The sequence below is a fragment of the Nylanderia fulva genome, unplaced genomic scaffold, assembly GCF_048542155.1.
Source record: "Nylanderia fulva isolate GAGA-0341 unplaced genomic scaffold, ASM4854215v1 Scaffold17, whole genome shotgun sequence".
NCBI lineage: Eukaryota > Metazoa > Arthropoda > Insecta > Hymenoptera > Formicidae > Nylanderia > Nylanderia fulva.
This window is the reverse complement of record NW_028189945.1, coordinates 1,021,078-1,041,477: the sequence shown is the minus strand read 5'-3', so window position 1 is coordinate 1,041,477 and position 20,400 is coordinate 1,021,078. Positions and strand designations below refer to the sequence as shown.

At 35.0% G+C, this 20,400-nt stretch overlaps 1 protein-coding gene across 4 annotated transcripts in view; it reads right to left on the bottom strand.

The window, feature by feature from the left end:
- Positions 1–20,400, bottom strand: part of NLG-5 (neuroligin 5) — a 220,342-nt gene that overhangs the window by 14,294 nt on the left and 185,648 nt on the right. For all 4 annotated transcript variants that reach the window (XM_085481105.1, XM_029311968.2, XM_029311969.2 and 1 more), the window contains 3 exons: positions 16,484–16,781; positions 12,598–12,750; positions 10,811–11,011 (listed from right to left, as the gene is read on the bottom strand). In XM_085481105.1, coding sequence (XP_085337231.1) covers positions 10,811–11,011; positions 12,598–12,750; positions 16,484–16,781 — 652 coding nt within the window. The remainder of the gene's footprint in view (positions 1–10,810; positions 11,012–12,597; positions 12,751–16,483; positions 16,782–20,400) is intronic.

Here is a 20,400-nt window from a genome sequence, read left to right as displayed (position 1 = left end):
ATAGCATTTATACATTACTAGCATTTCTCATGTGCAATTTCATGTTCAGTGGAATATTTTTAATCTTGAAAATATGTGTATAAAAACATATTTCATATAAAATTACATATAATCTGTAATCTTCCATATGTATAGCAATATTGCATGATTATGCTAGATAAAAAAAAACTCAGCACAATCGTGTAATTTCACACAAATATTTTTTTCCGTGTACATATTAATAATTTTTATTGTGCTCATGCTTTTAAAAAATGTGTTGATTTCATTTTTTATAAAAATAATATCTTGACGTAGTTTTATGCGAATAACTCTGTTTCTGTATAGTTTTAGTATATTGACAGTTATGAATAATTTATTATTAATTTCTATTAATCTTTAATTTTAAATGATGCGCTGAAGAAGGTTGAAAAAGGCAACCGAAACGTTCGAACTTTTTTGTCTAATATTTTATATTAAAAATTTTTTTTTTCCACAAATAAATATTAATAACAGAACTTAATTAGCTCTTATTGCCTTCTTTATGTATATTAATTTTTATTGTGTTGAATATTTTAATCAAAGAAACTTTTATAAAATTCTTCTAATATCATATTGTACCATGATTTTCAGGGTAAATTCTAAGAAAAGATTCTCTTTACGCATATACAAACCAAAAGAAAAGATACAAATATCCTGTCAGAAGACAGAAAGGGAGGACATCCCATCAGATTCTACAGATAACTTTAAATTTAAAAAATCGTATTAACGCAAACAGGTAGATGATCTCTTGACAGCTGTTGATATCATTTAAAATTATGTCTGTAAGCTATTGACAAAATGTCTGCATTTTCAATCGTTTTTTTTTTTTTTGTATAACTCATAGCAGATGATGCTGAGCCAATTACCCCGACCCCATGATTCTCTCCCTCTCGTACCAGATACGATGTGGAACGTCCATTTTGCCGTCAATCGCGGGTATATCGTGCCACTGATGATAGACATCGGCTGGATGCGTTTCCCTTCCTTTATTTCTGGCGAGACACGTTCGTGCGGGAAATCATGGCAACGAAGAACTCGATTTATTCGCTTCGATAGAATCCGTCGCGTTGCTTCCAGCATTACACATCGCGAGACGACCATTACACGTTGATTCAATAAACGATGCGTTACTGATATTCGTGACAGAGGAGAGACTTTGATTTCTTTTCTGACAGTACAATTTAGTAGCTTTCAATTGGTTTAAAAACGATATATAATTTAAAAGAAGTGTATGGCTAGTTGCAAATTATTTTTCTTATCTTAGTACACATACACAGAGAGAATTTTCTCTTAGAATTTACCCCGAAAATCATGGTAATCATGGGATAATAAGGTATTGGAAGAATTTTATAAAAATTTCTCTGATTAATATTTACCACAATAAAAAATATAATATTGACACAATAAGATGTAAAAAGTGTGATAGTCAAATTTACTATATGTACCTAGATATTAATTACCATTGATTTTCAGGGTAAATTCTAAGAGGAAATTCTCTCCGTGTTCACACGTACACATAATTTTTATTAGATATTTGATATTTAAATCGAATATCCCTTTTCTCTCTTCCTAGTGTCACCCACGTGAAATAAAAGGCAACGTCTTCCTTTCTTTGGTCTTCTGCTTTTCGTCTTACAATTTACATGATTTTTCATCAGATCCGGCGTGACTGTCGCTTGTACTTTGAAAGGCGTATTAATAAATGTTGCGGGAGAATTGTCATTTTTACGAGTGTCCGCGGACGGTCAGCTCGCCTTCTATTCCAGATGACATTAGCGTCGCCAGGGTTAACGCCCTTAAACTGTCACGTTAAACCGCGATATTTCACCCAGGATGCTCTTCTCCTCCCTCTCTCCCAGTTCTGTCGTTTTGCAACTAGCCTCGTTCCAGCTAGCTGCCATAATTTCTCCGCAATGTCATGTCCACGATATCATGGGATGTCGTGTCGCGTCTATGAAATTTTGGCAAACGACATTGAGGGAAGAGAGCGAGAGAGAGAGAGAGTTCATGACGTTTCATTCTCGATCCTCTTTATAATTTCTTATCACGACCCAATCATTTTATCTCGCTTTATCTCATTTTAGCAGCGGAAATATCCGGTCAAGGAGCAAATTGGTGAAGTTCTCGACGCACTCTTCCAATAAGGAGAATAACAAGCGGAGCTTCTCTCTCTCAATGAGCGCGACGAAGCAACAAGGGCAGAAAACAAGAAGAGCGGAAATTGTATACTTTTCGTTAGCGAAGCGGCGAAAGATTAAAGGCAAACAAGAAACAACGGCGCGTGACAGTGGTAATCAGGCCGGCTTACGTCCGGGAATGGATTTTCCCGGGGCGAAATTCGCTGGGCATCGAGCGATCGGTTGGCGGGCCAGCTAGATCGTCGTTTCAGGAACGTGGTACACCACACCGGTGACCAATCGAGGACCTCTCGATGGTCCTGTAATGTGCACGCTGGGATATTCTACTTACGAGTTTAACTCGGATTTTTCTCGGTTTTATCCGTCCAGATTTCAAGTCTCTCACTGGGATTTTAGGAAAATTCTATAGCGATTTAGGAGGAGGCTAAATTCAGTTGGACGTCAAATATGTCCGTGAAATATGGTATAGTATTCCCCCAAAATATGAACGAGTACGCTTTGCTCTTTTTTATGAAAAAAAAAACAAAAAAAAAAAAAGAATTTGATTCATATACAGAGATCTAAATAAATGCAAAAAATTTTCGATAATTTTTTGTCGAAAATTAAGGGAGGTTTCTTATATAAACATATATGTATTCTTGTATCCTTCGCTGAGAAGTTACACTTTTCTAAAGAGGAAGTTTTTATTTTTTCTCAAATAAAAAAAATGAAACTTGGTAAATATTTCCACTAATAAAAAGAATAGGTATTTATTAATCTTAAAAACAAAAAAATAAAAATTTTTATTTAGATACCTCTGTGTATGAGCACTTCTTTTAATTGCAAAAGAGAGAGAGAAAGAGAGTTTTGTTGAGAAATACCACCACAAAACGAAATAGAACTCGAAGATTTGAGCGCGAGTAATTTTTATTTCTTCTTTTTTTGAAGGTTTGATTTTCCAGTGTTCGTTAAATGGGATAAAAAATATCAAACTAAAAGACATATTTGTTCGTGATCGGTGTTTTTTTTTCGGATGTTTTATCGAGGTTAAAAAAGTTGCTCGTTCATCACATACACAAGTCACGCAATATTCGTGCGTATAGTTATCGACAATATTGCTTCATAAAAAAAAGCTATCATAGACAATATTCATCTACAGGATATTCAATAAGTACTATATTTATTTGCCATAAAAGATTACAGAATTATTATTTAGAAGAAAAATAAAAATATTTAATTTATCCTAAGAAAAAAAATATTTTTAATTATATGAAAAAGAAAGAGAGAAAGGGATTTTTACAGATGTGAGATAAATTTTCACCCGAGCCGAAAAGAATTCTATTTAAATAGCACGCAAATTATACTTTGAAAGGAAACGGTGCAATATATGACAATTTTAATTTATTTTCCCCGTTCACGCTTTCACGAACAGGTGCCTGCGAAACGGAATATCCGTCTACTTCCTTCGCGACCTCCTCCCCAGGACAATCCTCGTATCCAGAACATATTCTCACATCTTGCCCTGACGCTTCAACTGGCATTCCGCATGTAAATTACTCTGTGCGTCTCGTGAAAATTCTATAAACACGTACGAACCTTAGGGAGTACTATACTGATTGAATCAGGTTTGAACACATAATTGCGGAAACTCATATTGGGGAATAGATTGTGTGCTTGATTGTGTGTGTGTGTGTGATTTTAACCAAGAGTTAATTTTACTTCTTATTACAAATTTTTCTTTTTCTTCTTCTTTAATCTTTTTCTGGCAAACAATGATTTCCATTAAAATATAGGGGAAAAACTGGTAAAAGTTCCAAGGCGAAATTAAATCTTAGTTCGTATTTAACAGAGTACTTTTATTGTGTTGTTGAATACGTATATGTATGTTAACGAAAAGTTGTGGAAAACTATTGTGTCAATATTGTACGTCGATTAATAATTTAATAACTCACGGGCAAAAATCGTTTAATCGTATTACAGAGGAATTTCGCGGGTTAGCAGCCTATCAAAAAACGATTTTGTCGCTCGTAGAGATGATAAAGTAACACGCCGAAATCAATTCCGCATCCGGCGATTGTACGTGAACTAATAACAACGCGGTTCTCGAAAATCCGGGAAATGGTCCCTCTCTCTCTCTCTTTTTTATAACGTCATCCTGGCATTTCTCTCCCCAGTTATTTCGGCCGGTAACGAACTACAAAATAGAACGAAGAGGGTGTGCCGCGTGAAACGGAAGACGCGAAGGTGGAAACGCGCTGTTTGGAACCTATTTTTATGACTTATTGTTATGCGTCGTATTGCATGGAGTTTGGTTCTTTGTACAGTATTATTCCCTCGGGAAAATATATGAAAGCCCTCGCTCTCTACACATTTCTAATCGTAATAAATTTTCATATAACATTTCACGATTAATTCTCGAAACGCTGACGTACGCATTTAATAAGAGCAAAAATGCAAATTACTTTGCACAAAAAAGATTGAAAAAAAATTTATTGCGGCAATAATCATTTATTTATTTAAAAATTATATGCGTTTATTTAAATGTTTTTTCTCTATATGTACAGAATATATTTACGAAATACTTGAACGAATTTCTAGCGCGTATTTCTAGCACGTCAAAATAAAGGAAAAAGTTTATATATAGTATATCTATAGTCAAATATGAGTGGTGTTGCAAAGTTATAGTAAAACAAAATATGTTAATATTAAATAATCATAAATTTGATTGAAGCTAGAAAATTAAATTTTTATCTATAGGGACATTTAAAATGTCTAGTGTATCCGCAATCAACTGATAACGAAGAGATACAATATGCCAACGCGTTATTAATGCTTGTGACATTATACGAAATCGTTGGAAAATATCTTTGAAATAGTTCTACAATATTTACTCTGTCGTGTCGATAGCTGTTTTTAAACAAATGGCGGCTATTTATTTCTTATGACTTAAGTGTTTTATTTAATCCTTTGTCAGCAATCATGTTTTACTAACGCTGTCAGCAAACTGGGTCTTTTAAGTTCACCCTATATTATTTTTGTTTTATACTTTTAAAAAATAAAAAAACATTATGGATTATTTATTAATATCTCCATTACAATATTTAATAGGTTTTAAAACCAAATATTAAATCCAATTGTTTTTACAAAGTAAAATTTCAACGGCAATTCGGAAAAACGGAAATTTGCTTGTGCCTTGAAAGATCCGGATTGCTGACAACGTTAACATATAAACTTTGCTTTACTATAATTTCGCAATCATCCATTTTTGACTGAGTATATATAAACTTTTTTTTTACTTTTTGACGTGAAAAGTATACCCTAGAAGTTTGTCCAGGTATTTTGTAAACGCCCTATAGACTCCATCCGTCGATCCACTCTGAAACTTGATTCACTCGTTTTCGCGTGTGCGATATTTTCGAAAAATAAAAAAATATTTCATCAGGGGGATGCGCGTGCGCGCGCACATTCACCCTTTCGCAAATATAATCGAAAACGCCGGTGAAATAGCCGTTTCGAAACGGAGGTCTTATATGTCTCGAATCAGACAATTGCCAGGAATCACACTCGGTTGCCTTCCTGATTACTCACGAAGCCAATCGCTCGTATCTCTGGTCCGTGAGAGTTGTGAAATTGCTGGAGGAACAGACATTAGATAGAGAGAGAAAGAGACAATCCCGGAAGAAGTGTTATCTCGATCCAAAGAATTGAAGAGAATCCGTATACATGCACACAAATACACACGCGACACACGAGACAGAAATTTCGGAGCGTGTGTGTTGCGCGAGTCTTCGCTCATAAAAAATTACAACGGAGGGAAACGATAAATCGAGACTGTCTCCTCGTGCCGTGAGAAGCTTATTTCTCCTGTTCCTTCTCGGGCGATGATACGTAACGTCGACAGTCTTCTCGGGATTGAGAAAAAGAGAGGGAAAACCGCGCCCGGATCACCCATGGGAGAGAGAGAGGTAGAAAAAGTGACTTTCTGAATTACACGAGAGATCGATGTAATACGAAACGTTTATGTCTTTGGTGGGAATATCGGAGGGAGAACGAGAGGGTGGAAATTGAGGGAAGGGATGAAAAGAGGGGATGGATCTTCATTTATCATCGGACATCCCGCCGCCGGAGGCAGACAGCAGCGGAAAAGCAATCGGTTCGTCGACGGCTAGTTATCGACGAAAACCAAACCCCGATATATCGTTTTGCAACAACTTTTTACGCAACGTCAGACAAAGTCATTAGCGTTCGCCGCGTAATCGCATCGCGAGTATAAAACGAAACAATGCGCCGACAAAAAGCGGATTGCGCCGCGAACGATAAATCGATGGAGAGATCGGCGATATGTACTCTCGATATATCGATACTCGAATCTCCCGATTTCACACTGCGTTTCGCATTGTGACTTAATCCCGAAATTTTATTACAGAAATCGTATTACGTGCTCGTACGATGTGTGTGTATATATATATATATATTATATTTTCACAATTTATGCCTCGTATAACCACGTATCGTATACTATATAAAAGTCTGTTAATATTTTTTATAGAGCATCGCGAATAAGCGGCAATTCGCATCGACATTTCTCCATTTATTCCACTCAGTCTCCCGTTAACTTTGGCATAGACTTACTTTACGAATGACTAATTGTAAGTTGCGATATTAAGCGACTCCACAAACGACACTGGTTGCTTTGACAGATGTCAAAGAAACCGGTGTCGTTTATTGCAGAGTAAAGTGAGACAATGAATCTTTCTTTAAGAAGTCATTTCAACGAGATCGAGTGTCTCAATCAAGTCTCAATCATTTACCCTTTTAAAATCCCGAGAAACTTTCTGGAGTAATTAGAGTAATATGAAAAAAGCTTGCAAAAAATATAAACACGAGAATTCATTAAATATTTCGCTTGATATATTTTCGTTGCTCCCTCGCACGTAATTTTATTTATTTCCTGCGCATTTCTTGCGCTGCAAAAAATTGATACATTCTCAAAAAAAATAAGAGAGAACTATGTATACTATAAAATCCTTTTTTAGTTTATTAGAATAATGCATGAAGTTAATATATATGTTCACAAGTTTATAGATTTTTTGTCTGTGTGTGAAATAATACTTGTTTATCAATATAAAAATAAATCCTATATCATCTACATTTTTATAAATTAGGAATACGTGATATTAATTTTTAATAGAATTTTCTCCTCTTAAAAAAATTCCTTTGGTCCTTATTTCAAAGCAGAATTTTTATTCTATAAAAATAAGAGCAAAATTCGAGGAAATAGATTATAGAAGTTATAGAAGATAGAAGTTTATAGATTTTTTGTCTGTGAAATAATACTTGTTTATCAATATAAAAATAAATCCCTATATCATCTACATTTTTATAAATTAGGAATACGCGATATTAATTTTTAATAGAATTTTCTCCTCTTAAAAAGATTCCTTTGGTCCCTATTTCAAAGCAGAATTTTTATTCTATATAAAAATAAGAGCAAAATTCGAGGAAAATGAAAATAAATTTATCTAGCGTGCTTCGCACGCGCTGCAAGAGAGCATCCTGCAGCACCTACTGCAATCTCTGACCAGCGGCAAGAAACGCAGAACCGCACCTGGCCTGAGAAACACCGGCGGCGTTGCGCCGATGTCGGAATCGAAGGAGCGGAAAGTGCGGTAAAGGAAAAACCGACCGGGACGAAGAAAAGCGATTTCCCCGAGGGCTTTATCGCCTCTCCCTGGCCGGGCCTCCAGTGGTGGTAGAAACCCGTATGCGTGGAAGGAATGCACAAACGAGCAGAGCATCGCTCTCCTCGAGATGTAAACTGTTTGCGCTGTTTCCGGTACAGGCGGAAGGTACGGGAAATGGCCAGACGCTAGAGTAGATCCGGTTGACCACTACCGAAAGGAACCCCATCCCTTTTCTCTCCCTCCGACTTCCTATTGCTGTTTGTCCTTGATGTTCTCTTCTTAGCGCCCGTTCTGCCTGTCTGAGCAACTATTTGCGCTTTCGGAGCTTTTCCGGATAGAATGTACGATTGACATGATACTTTCTGAAACTCGACGTCCAGTTGTTTATAATATAATGTGTCTTTAGTCTGTCGAAGAATAATAAGTGTGAAAGTATAATAAAAATAATTATAATAGAGAATTATTATTATATTTAATATAAATTAAAAAAAAATATATTACTGCTTTTCGTGAAAAGTTCATTTTTAGTTTGCGGAATGTGTTGTAATTTTATTTATATACGACGCAATCGATTTTAATAAAATTCTTCATGCGTTCTTTTAATGAAATCAGTGTATTATAACAATCAAAAGCAGCGAATAGCTATTATTTTATTTATGATATAGGAAATCGATGAAATCTCACTGAAAAAATCAATTAATAACTGTTTCAATCAGGGACATATTTTTAAATTCGTAATATTATATATGAGATAAATTTATAGCATATCTATATTGTAAAAAAATTTCAGAGTTTTTGACCAAGAACCTTGTTTATTTTTTTGTATCATATTTTAGGAGTAAAAAACAAACAATACACATGTATATATGTAATTCTGAATTTGAATACTAGATATAAATGTTTCATTCCAGATGTGTATGTATAAAGATTTCCTCCCCAAAATTAGTAATTCAAATAAATTAGTAATTCAAAATAAATAGAAAATGTATCGCGAAAAAGATCGGAAAATTGCTGCGGGTGATATTTCTCTAAAATATACCATTTCGAACTTTTTAAAATACACCATACGCGATTGCAAAATATATATACTATTCAAATGTGCCGAAATTCTCGAATAAATTCGGACCGTCGATCATGCGAAGCGTATGGATATCAGAACACGCGGGTTTCCGGCACGTTAGTCGTAATTTTCCTGATTGGCGCGGAATTAGCGTCCAACTATATCACGCCGTAATCGCATTTGCGTGAATTTATCGCGCGACGATGTATTTACGACGCTTTTAGCGTCCTGCTTTTGTTCCTCGCGCGTCCCAACGAGGACCATGCATTTTTATTATTGCGCAATTGCGTCGCATCCCCTGCCTGAGTGAGGCTTCTGCGGGGAGAATCCACCACCTGAAGGACAAAAGCCGGCGAGAATGTTCAATTCCAGTCGGTGTTATCCGGCGACGACAAAAAGGAAAAAAAAGAAAGGGCTTCCCTTCTTCTTTTTCACTCTCTTTCGTTTTCTCCCTTTATCGAATAAAATAAAGTCCCGCAATTTGTCACCCCGAGCATGGATCAATTGGTGATGTTTTTTTGAGAGGGCGGACCCTTCGCACGAGAGATCCTTGCCAGCTAATCCCCTGACGATTAATCTATCGAAGCTTCCGCGTCTTCAACCTGAACTGATTATTTCGCCGGACGAAATAAGTTTTTGACGATCATCAGCGAATCAACAGAATCTGTCAGACGTGTAAGCATTTTCTCGCACGATTTCATGTATATAGTATCCGCCGGTATCATTTTTCATTGTGTGTTTTCCCTCTTTTGTTGTAAACAACAACATTATTAATGCGTTAACGGTGTTACGTAAATATTGGATCAACTTACTCGACAGGCAAATATTTTGCCTGCCTTCAACACCCGGCGCTTATATCACGATCGAATTGATTTATTTTATATTACAACAGTCCATCGCGGGGACGAGAATGACCGATAAACTGTTGTGCCTGGCACAATGACGGCATTAAGCTGTCAATGGAGGTTTGATAGCGCATTGAAAGGAACGAGCGCAATATACCCTCGCAAAGATACGCATCGATCGGTCGAGATTGAACGAGATAGATACAAATGCGCTTATTAGAAATGCGTAAAACCAAAAAGTTTCCTTACTTTGTGCGTCTTCTTTCCTTCTCATTATCGAAATATTTTTTCTATAAGAGCATGCACAATTAAAATCTAAAATTAAAACTTTTGAAAATCGTCTTTTTATACAGTGAACAAAATTGTATTCTCGAAGTAAAGAGGACTGTGTAATATATTTGAATCACTTAGGAGAAGTGTTTATAAAATAAGTACCTATAATCTGTAACATAATCTATAATTTAATCATTTATTTTTTGTTATTGTCAAAATAAATCCTATTTTGTCCATATTTTTATAAATTAGAAATATCTGGTGTTAATTTTCTTCTTAACTCTGCAGTAGTCATAAATGACATTAGTCATCCACGTGCATAAATCTGCAATTTTTTCATTTTTCTTATGTATACCTCAACATTTTTTTTTTTTTTAATTTAAGTTCAATGGTTAATATATGTATTTAAATAAATGATATGCTTATAACATATTTTAATTCGTCTTTTAAAAAGGAATGACAGCTGTCATCCATGTGAGCTTAACTCTGCAGTAGTCATAAATGACATTAGTCATCCACGTGCATAAATCTACAATTTTTTCATTTTTCTTATGTATACCTCAACATTTTTTTTTTTAATTTAAGTTCAATGGTTAATATATGTATTTAAATATAAATGATATGCTTATAACATATTTTAATTCGTCTTTTAAAAAGGAATGACAGCTGTCATCCATGTGAGCTAATATCCTATTTAACACTTTAAGATTAAGAAGATCGTTTTGAACGAGTTATTCTAAAAACAGAACTTCTTCAAATGAGAATACAATTTTTTTCAGCGTACTAATCGCGTTATAAATGTTTTTTTCCTACCTTTGCTGTATGGCGCGAGCAATAGCAGATTCACCAATGCCGCTCCAGTGTCATGGCCCATTAGAGTTATTCGTGTTGGATCGCCGCCGAAGGCGCCGATGTTCTCACGCACCCAGCGAAGTCCTATCGTGATGTCCTTTAAAGCCAAATTCCCGCCGGGTCCGCTCGTTCTGTCGGCGAAAGGACGAGTCCTTAAGAACCCTGGAAGAACGCCAAACCGTTTGCGATTCAACACTCTCACGGGATTGCCATTGGATAATATCTTTCCTCTCCTCCTCTTTTCTTGTCTCGTTTTATTATTATTATTTTTTTTTTTCGTTCTCTCGCAACATTTATGGTATAGTAGCGTTTATTTGATTAAATCTTATTCGCAAATTCGAAAGTGCTACTCTCATTGAAGAGATGAAGATTTCAAATATATAGGTACGATTTAAATTATTAATTATTAGAATAAATTATTATTAAAAAAAATTATAAGAGGTATAGTTGTACATATCAGATGTAAAAGATTCGATTTAACGATTACAGCAATAGTTAAGCGAAGCATGCAAATATTCGTTACACTATTAAGTCATAATCCGAGACAGTTCTACAAGCAAATAGATGAAATTGACATTTACGGACTTTGCTATATACTCGTAGCGCGATGACAGAGATGCACTCGTAGGTCTTCGAAATACCAATATTGACTTAAGTATGTAAATGGTTTCCCCGTGGACTACATTTCTCTATATATTTCCGCGTGTAGCTAGTTAATAATACGAACTTGCTTCCCGGGATAAGTGCGAGTCGTAATAAGTGGGCGAGACTGTTTTACAGAGACACGACGTAAAATCTTTGTGGAGAGAGAAATGTAATTAGATATTTAAATATTATTATATACAAGATGTTTCCAGAATTAAACGTTTTAACTTAAAATGAATTTAGAACTTTAAGTAAGAAAGTTCCTCTAGAATATGTTCGTAAATGCTTCGTTTAACAAATGTTAATATGTAAAATTGCGGCTAGAAGCGATAAGTAAAGTGATGAATAAGTACAGTTATTCTACTTAAATATATATTATCGTTATAGTTACAGAATAATTATAGTATAAATTTACATAGTTATTCTATTTACTAATATGAACTTATCTCCATACTGTGAATATTATACAAAAGCTGTCAATATTATATAATAAGCCCAGAATTATTAAGAAATTATTGACAAGTATTTCTATTTGTTCAATGATTTTTAAAATCATCATATTAAACAATAATTATGTTAGAATTTTCATATTTTTTAGTAATAAAATAGTGTTAAAACATTGCTTATTTATTATAACCTAAACTTATATTTTTATAAAATCGTAGATGATTTAAAATGATAAGATGTTAATACTTTTTAAACAAAAGGCATTTGTTAGTGTATCTCTAGAAAATTTTTTAATTTTTTTAGGATCCTAAATTCATATTTTAAGTTAGAATCGTTTAATCCTGAAATACTTCATACATATATATACACGAAAGCTTTCTATGAATTATAAAATATCATATAAAGCTCTATTGAAAGTAGCGCTTGCAGTTCTCTAAATAAATAATGAGAAATAAAAAAAAAAAATATATAAATTACAGCTACAAAAAAATGTTCGATTGTGTTGGAATATTTCATCCCCAATAAAAAACAATATAAACCGCGTAAATCGAAATTTCCTCGTTCATTCCGCGATCGTGGAATGTTGCGTCCGCTTAATGAAAATGCTTTAGCAGCGAGCGAGCGGCGCAACGGGTTGATTATAGGGTGGCACGTACCTAAGATGCCGAGACGATAGTTGAGTGTGATCACTATGACGTGGCCGGCGCTCGCCAAGACCGATCCATCGTACAGGTTACCCGATCCCCATTCGAAGCTCTCACCGTGTACGTAGACCATCACCGCATACGGCGCCTCCAGTCCTCGGGATCCTGAAAGCAGCACAGCACGGTTGCTGTCGCTCTTCCATTTTCTTTCTCGAATAAACCTCTTATCCGTATAAACCTCCCATTGACAGATCCAGCTTTCTCGTAATACCGTGCGACATTATCGCTTACGTAGCATTATGTTTTTCCGCTTTATCCCCCAGAGAGAGAGAGTCACAGAACATGGAATAGTAGGGATTTTGCTAAGTGAATCTTTGTCGTTTTGTATATGTACAAATTTATACTCCTTTCTCTATATTTATTAATGTTTGTTGTATACTATTTTTTGCGTTGCAATTTAAATTTAAATTTATTTTCAAATATACCTTTGTAGCTTAAGGATATATGGAGATATCTAAAAAATAGCAGAAAATGCATAAAAATTGTATAGATTATTTCCACTTTGATACTAAAGCTATCGTCAAAATTTGGATTTAATTCACTAATTCATTAAAAAGTTATTGCAATTTAAATTTTCGCTGGTTTTACATATAATCTCGTGAAAATTCGTCGCTATAATCGATTACATTACGTTAAAAAATGGTATTATATTTCAAATTTTTTACATGTATAATTGGAATTTTAAGGAACAATGCAAAATTTTATAATCCTTTTATAATTTACATTTTTTTATAACCGCGTTTACACAAGCGATCGTAAAAATAATATTACCTGGAAGTTATCTAGATGAATCGCTATATAATTTTATCTAGATATATTTAAATTCCAAATCATCTTCAGCTTATCTAAAATGAATTAATATATTTTGATTTCATCTTGATCTAGATAACATTGAAGCACAACGCTGAATATTATAAATCCAAAATAATGTCGGGGAATTAATGTAGCCAATGGATCGTCTCCTTCTATTTGCCGACTGCGCAATTAGAGCGACTAATTGCGAGTAATCCGCACTAAGGATCCAACCTCTCCGAGATCTCTCGGATCAGTTTGGAAATAGCCTCGGGATCGCGTGGTGCGCAATTTATAATGCGCATCCGATATGCTACACATCGGGATTTGTCGCGTGCAGAGGGTAGGTTTTAGAACGAAAAACCGTATCGCGTATATCAAAGGCCATTAATCCTTTGATTCTCGACGGGGACGGATATCGGCGCGTTTTTATTAAGTGGACTTGGTTCGCCCGCGATCGATTCGCGCGCGACGAATTTCGTATTCATCATCCCGATCTACCTTTCGCGCGCGCGCGCGCGCGCGTAAAAGGAACGTATCTCGCAATCGCGCGGCTTACACGATCACGCCGGATTCGTTCGAGATGCATGGTCGTGCGGAGAGAACTCGCGTGCGTTTATGCAGCCGTCGTAAACGCTCAATACGTTTGGAAATCGCTGCGGGTAAAACGGGCTTCTCCCTCTTTTACGGCGGATGTAAAATTTTACGCCCCGAGAGCGTCGCGGATATATAAGCCGGAATAAAGATAAAAATTAAAGCGAGGAATTTTAATAAGGCTGAAATTTCGTGTTTTTACAGCGACTCTTTATTCAGCGCATCTTTTGTTTTCGTAGAATACTTTATATGCATTTTTATTATTTATGCTGAATTTTCCGATAAATTCTATTAAATTTATAATTGTCTCTGCGACTAACAATAAACTATTCGTAGAATCGCGTTTATCGCTCCATTGCAACTAATTAATTGCCCGTCTGTTACACGATTTGTGCTACATCGGATTACCTGCTTCCGAGAGACATCATCCTAAACCGTTACGAGAGATAGCGCAATCGAGTTACGTACGCTTGCAATCATCGTAGTTAGCGATTCAATCGTCTCCTCACGCGCTCCTACTTTGATCTTACTTTGATTATCCGTCAACTTGTAAAACTCGTCCAATTAGAAACGATCATTTTGATAAGTAGACGAAGTTGACGCGAGACGCTGCGCGATAGATCTTTAATTACGTCGCTTTATCTGTGCACTTTACATACGATTGCATCAAACGGTTCTCAAGATTACATTTTAGTCGATGAAACACTGAAAACTCTAAACCTTTATTTAAAATACAGAATGGTTTATTTTAATCTTATAATAATTGCAATTTAACAAAATGACATGCCGAATTAAAGTTTATTACAAAGGGACGTATGTATACAATAATCCTAATTTGATTTTGTGACGTCTCTGCTAAAAATCATTTAATAATTAAGTTAGTTTTTTTTTCAAATGGAACCATCAACAATAAATTATTTTTAAGAAAAAATATGTAGCCAGTTGCAAATTATATATTTATTTTTTCTTAAAAACAACAATATATGCTTTCTTTGCATCAATTAATTCTTTATTATTTTGTGCGTATTGAAATAAAATAACTGAAAAATAAATATTTTACAAGATATTTTCATTTCATGATTTATGTAGAATTATGTCAAATTAAAATATAAAATATCTCGTAAACTATTCACCTTCTGGCAATTCTACTTTTATAATTTTTTTATATTGCGAGAAATTAAAAAAAATTCAGATAGTTTCATTAAAAAAAATTAGATTGACTTTTAAAGAATTTTGAGTAGACGTCACAAGATTAAACTAGAGTCATTATATTGCTTTTATAGCTTTTATAAGCTTTTATAAAATCACGTTTCTTAGTTTGTTTATAGAATCGCTCTTTTTTTCTAATGGACATTTAATCGAGGATCACCTTTATTTGCAAAACTGTGCACTGCGGTTCCATAATATTCGCGTAACTCGCAAAATTCTGAATGCTTTTCTTTTTATATTTTAACCCGAGATTACGCGTTGCATAGGATGCAGCTTTACGTTGCAAATTCACGTTTATCTTTCATCGCGGGCCCGGAAACGTGTGACGCAACGCATGCGGCTGCTCCCGAGGGTTGATACCCTGCATAAAGGTACTAATTACTTTAGGACTAATTACTTTAGGAAGCAACTTGCGCCACGTAATACTATACGGACGCATAAATTGTCGGCACCGATAGATAATGTAGTCCAAAATTTCGGGGGCCGAAATTATACCGCCGTCACCGTCGCCAACCACGAAACTTTACATCAGTTCCGTACGGTAATACGTTATTTTCCGCCATGTAATTTTTTTTTCAGTCACCCGGCATTAATCTCGGTCGATCGCATCACCACGACGTGTAATTTTGAGCGAAAAATTGGTTTGATTCCTTTTCTCGCTCGCGCGCTTTTTCAACGCTCGAACGCCTTCGCTCCGTCCATTCAACGCTATCAGTTTTTATAACAGTGTTCTTCAAAAACTTTCTTCGAAGCAATAAAAGGACGCATATTAATGTATACGTTTCTCTTGGGATGAAAATTAAGTCGGGAATTGATAATCAAGTGGCAATCTTCGTGACCTATGTCGCTTAAATGAGTGATAATAAGATGCGAAAAATAAATTATTTATGCAGGTAGTAAAGGTTGAACTTTCATTAACTCAATGTGGAGAGTAGCTTCACTATCTTCCCGAAGAATAAAGACTTTCATTAAAACTTATTATCCCCTTTTACTCTGTCAGAACTGAGGAACTTTGCGTTACCAGGGAGGTACTTTGGGCGACAATAGAAACGTAATTTTGCATAGCCCCTTTTAAGACATAATTTATCGTGTGACCTTGCCCTTCTCTTACAATAAAAAATTCTACACATCCGAGATATTACGCCAAATGGTGGATCTTAATTAAGTCTCGTTTATAAAATTAAATATTTGACACTAACAATATAATTAACTAAATACGCGATATACGTATGTATAAACTTACCGCTTCCGGGTATATACAGGTTGAGGAAGAGGCAGTCCTCGCTCTGATTGGTCAAAAATACGGTCATTCTTTTCAGCTGCTGATATCTGCCGTGCGGCATTTGCAGAAGCGCAGCAGTGTCATTGGATAGATCCGGATAGTTTTGCGGACATACCGCGCCGAAGGTATCCGCCAGTTTGACGCCGTTCCAAGGAATGGGCGAGATCGGAGGTCGAAATCTTAACTCTCCTATCGGAGGTGCGGCATAAGGTATACCGCGAAACACTTCCACGGGATCCAAGTGCCGGCTGTTCAACTCCTGCAACAAGAGTAATAGACTGAATTTAATATCTTTGGAGAAGAAGAGGAATAGGTTTTTTAAGACTAAAAAAATTGTACGAGTAAGAGGATTCGTAGAAATTCTAAAATCCCCTTTATAATGCATATTTTTAAGTGTTTATACAACATTCTCTGAAACTAAAAATATATTCTTTGTTAATAAATGATCGTATATTTTTTTACTTTATTGTTTTAATTTATATTTGAGAAAGCAAGCTTAATTATAACACATGGAAGACTAAAATTATATTTTAATATTTATATATGAATACAATATATCACTTGTTTTCTAAATCTCAAAATTTTGACAGTTGTTTAGAAACACTGTGTCGTCAAGCAACAATTATAATTTAATTAAAATAAGATAAATTATTGTCCGTAATATACAACAATTATTCAGGTTCGTACAAAAATAATATTATAAAATCAATCAATATTAGCGATAATATGACAGAAACATTATGAGTGCAGTGATTACTTGATGCAATATGGATTTTCATAATTAAAATACTTATTTGCGAATAATCTCTATAAGTCAAAAAATCTTCAATCTTTTATAAGAAAAATATAAAAATTACCAAACGCAGAAAACATGACTGTAAAGTAATATTTCAACATAAAAAATGTGTTTGAGCCTAATAATCTGTCTGCATATGATTATATATAATTTATAATGCAGTGCAGTGTTTGTCACTGAATGGTTTTAATTTATTATGAGATCGAAGTTAAAAGCGACTTAAGAGAAATGATCGCGAGGAAGTAACGTATAACATAATAAAAATAAGTCTCATGCCTCATGTTCGATCTACATGTATAATTACATCTTTTTTATAATATTTCCTTGCTATTATTTCATTATCATAAATTAAATAATATATTTCATTTTCATAAATTAAAAATATTTGATATCATCTTTAGAAGATTCTTCGAAGCAGAACAGGATATTCCAAAAATAAGTGAGAAATTCTTCAAATGAGAATACAATTTTTCATCCGTGTAACTTTCTTTCGGTCCATCAACATCGACTCCAAAGCTATTCTTAGACATCGATGTTCATCAAGTCTTATCGACTTCAGCTATATCGATGTTACATTTCTATGTTTATCAATTTCATCGTACCTCAGGCAGTGCATCAGGCCGCGGTTTATCGATTTTACGTCCAGGGATAGCTTTAAAATTGAATAAAAGAATGTTCAATCTCTTTCTCCCTCCGTTGTTTCTCGATATCCGGGCAAGTTTTTCTAAAATATGCGCAACGCGTAATGTCTGTCCGCGATATATCACTCTCAGTTCTTCGCACATGGATCTCCGAGTAACAGACAGAGCTGAGCTCTCGAAAGCGCTTGCACTCAATATCCATCTCATCTCCAACACGCGTCGGAGACGAGTAAGTGATTCGAAGGATGCAACCGTCCTTAAACAGCCAGGTGATTAAAAAACGCCGCATTCAAAAAGGGCGAGTTCCGATCCTCGCGTTTGATGAAAACGTCGCGATAATAGAAACACAAAGACAGATAGAAAATAAAAAAGATGAGACCAGAAGAAAAAAAAAATAAAATATGTAAATGTGAGGTATCAAGAAGATCTTTACATATTTGGATAATCCAATTGCACGAAAAGTGAATTATAATAATTCGCTTGTTTAGTTGCGCATATTTATTATATTTTAAAAGAAGCTTGTTGAGAAACAGGATTTTTCCCATTTCTCGTGCATCCCACGATTATATACATCTCGCGACATAACGGAGCGGGAAAAATTGCTATTTGGTCGCATCTTGAAAGCAATTATGTCGGAAGGATCGATAAATCTCGTTTGTCGACTTCCTAATTGCACCTTTGTGCGCGATTGGGAAAAGTTCGTTCATTGAAATAACCGTTCTGCGATTCATGTTGGCAATTACAAATTTCTATTAACGATCCGGAGCATTGCGTCTTCGCCGGAAGAAAAAATGCATCCGCATTAAGAAGCATGAGAGAGAATTAGGGAGATCAGAGAGAAAGAGAGAGAGAGAGAGAAAGAGGAAGAAGGGGAAGCAAAAATGAGAGCTATTCAATTGGGCACTTCCAATTGCATTAAAAATTAAATGCGCGTCATGCGACTGCCGATAACAATCGGCGCTTATCGAAGTTCCCATAAAATCCCTCGGGATGACAGCGATGACGTGGGATGAAATATTAATTTAGCTTCATGAGTCTGCGAATTTTGTTCCGATCGACGATATTATAATTGATTTTTCCGGATAGAAATATTAATAAAGATGAAGATATCGAGCGCGCGTCGAGTCGATATAATTAAAAAATAAAATCTATAAAATAAAATATGTGAATTTAAATGAGCGACAGAGAGAGAGAGAGAGGGTTGCAAAAATTTCGTATGTACGAGCACGTCCGTCCCGGTTCATGGCGCAGCTTGTTATTTTACGATTGCGGCGTTCATTTTCGTATTCCCCGGGCGAGAGCTATCACGTAGTTGGAAATAAATTCCCATTACGGGTACGCGCGGCTGGAGGAGTTTAGCGAGATCGCAAGAAAATGGAAACACATGCACGGGGGCGCATGCTTCGATGAAAAGATTCGCGTGGATGGCGGATGCAAGTACCAGAGTCATTTCTCTCTTCGAGACCCCGGTCTTTTACCGTTTCTCCTCATCGTTCCACACAAACGAAATCAGTTCTGTCCGCGGTGGATTTACAGAAAATTTCTCTCTCACTTGCGTTATACAAGGTGATTTACAACGAAAAAAGCTTCGATACACCTTGCAATATAAGTAAAAAAATATAAGTAAAATGTTGCATAGGTCCTAATGATTCAATTAATTATACACGGAGAGAATTTTCTCTTAGAATTTTTTCTGAAAATTATATTGTAATAATCGTGAGATAATATGACATTGGAAAAATTTTATAAGAGTTTCTCCGATTAATATTTACCGCAATAAAAAATATTAATATGTACATAATAAAATTAAACGAACGTATTTTGTATCTTAGTATGGTGGATATTAATATTTTTTATTGTGGTCAATATTAATCAGAGAAACTTTTATATTATAAAATTCTTTCAATACCCTATTGTCCTACGATTAGCATAACTTTCATCTGGATAAATTTTAAGAGAAAATTCTATCTGCGTAGTAAATCTATAATCGACGTCATTGAATTAAAAATCATGTAATTTTGAGCAACTATCAATGATGATGCCAAATAATTCGTGTAATAATCTGTTAAAAAATTATGATGGGATAATTATAATATAATATATCGCAGTTTTTCATATTTCATATACACACGTTATACATCGTTATAGCCGTGACATCTTCTGCGATGCATAATGCATTGGCACAGCTATTTATGAATGAAAGCGTAGACGCGAAAATAATCGTGATAAATAGATGAGAAAATTCGAGATATAAACCTCTCGGTTCTTTCAACTTCCATTTACTCCGCCAACAATTCGCTGTTAAAATCTTTCGACGACCGTTGAAATTCACACGGGATGCTTTAACCGTGTTGGAATCGATGCAATTTGGAGTGTGACCAAAATTGGTAAAATTTAAATATTAAATTGGATCGATTTAAATGGCGCTTTAATTCGGAGCT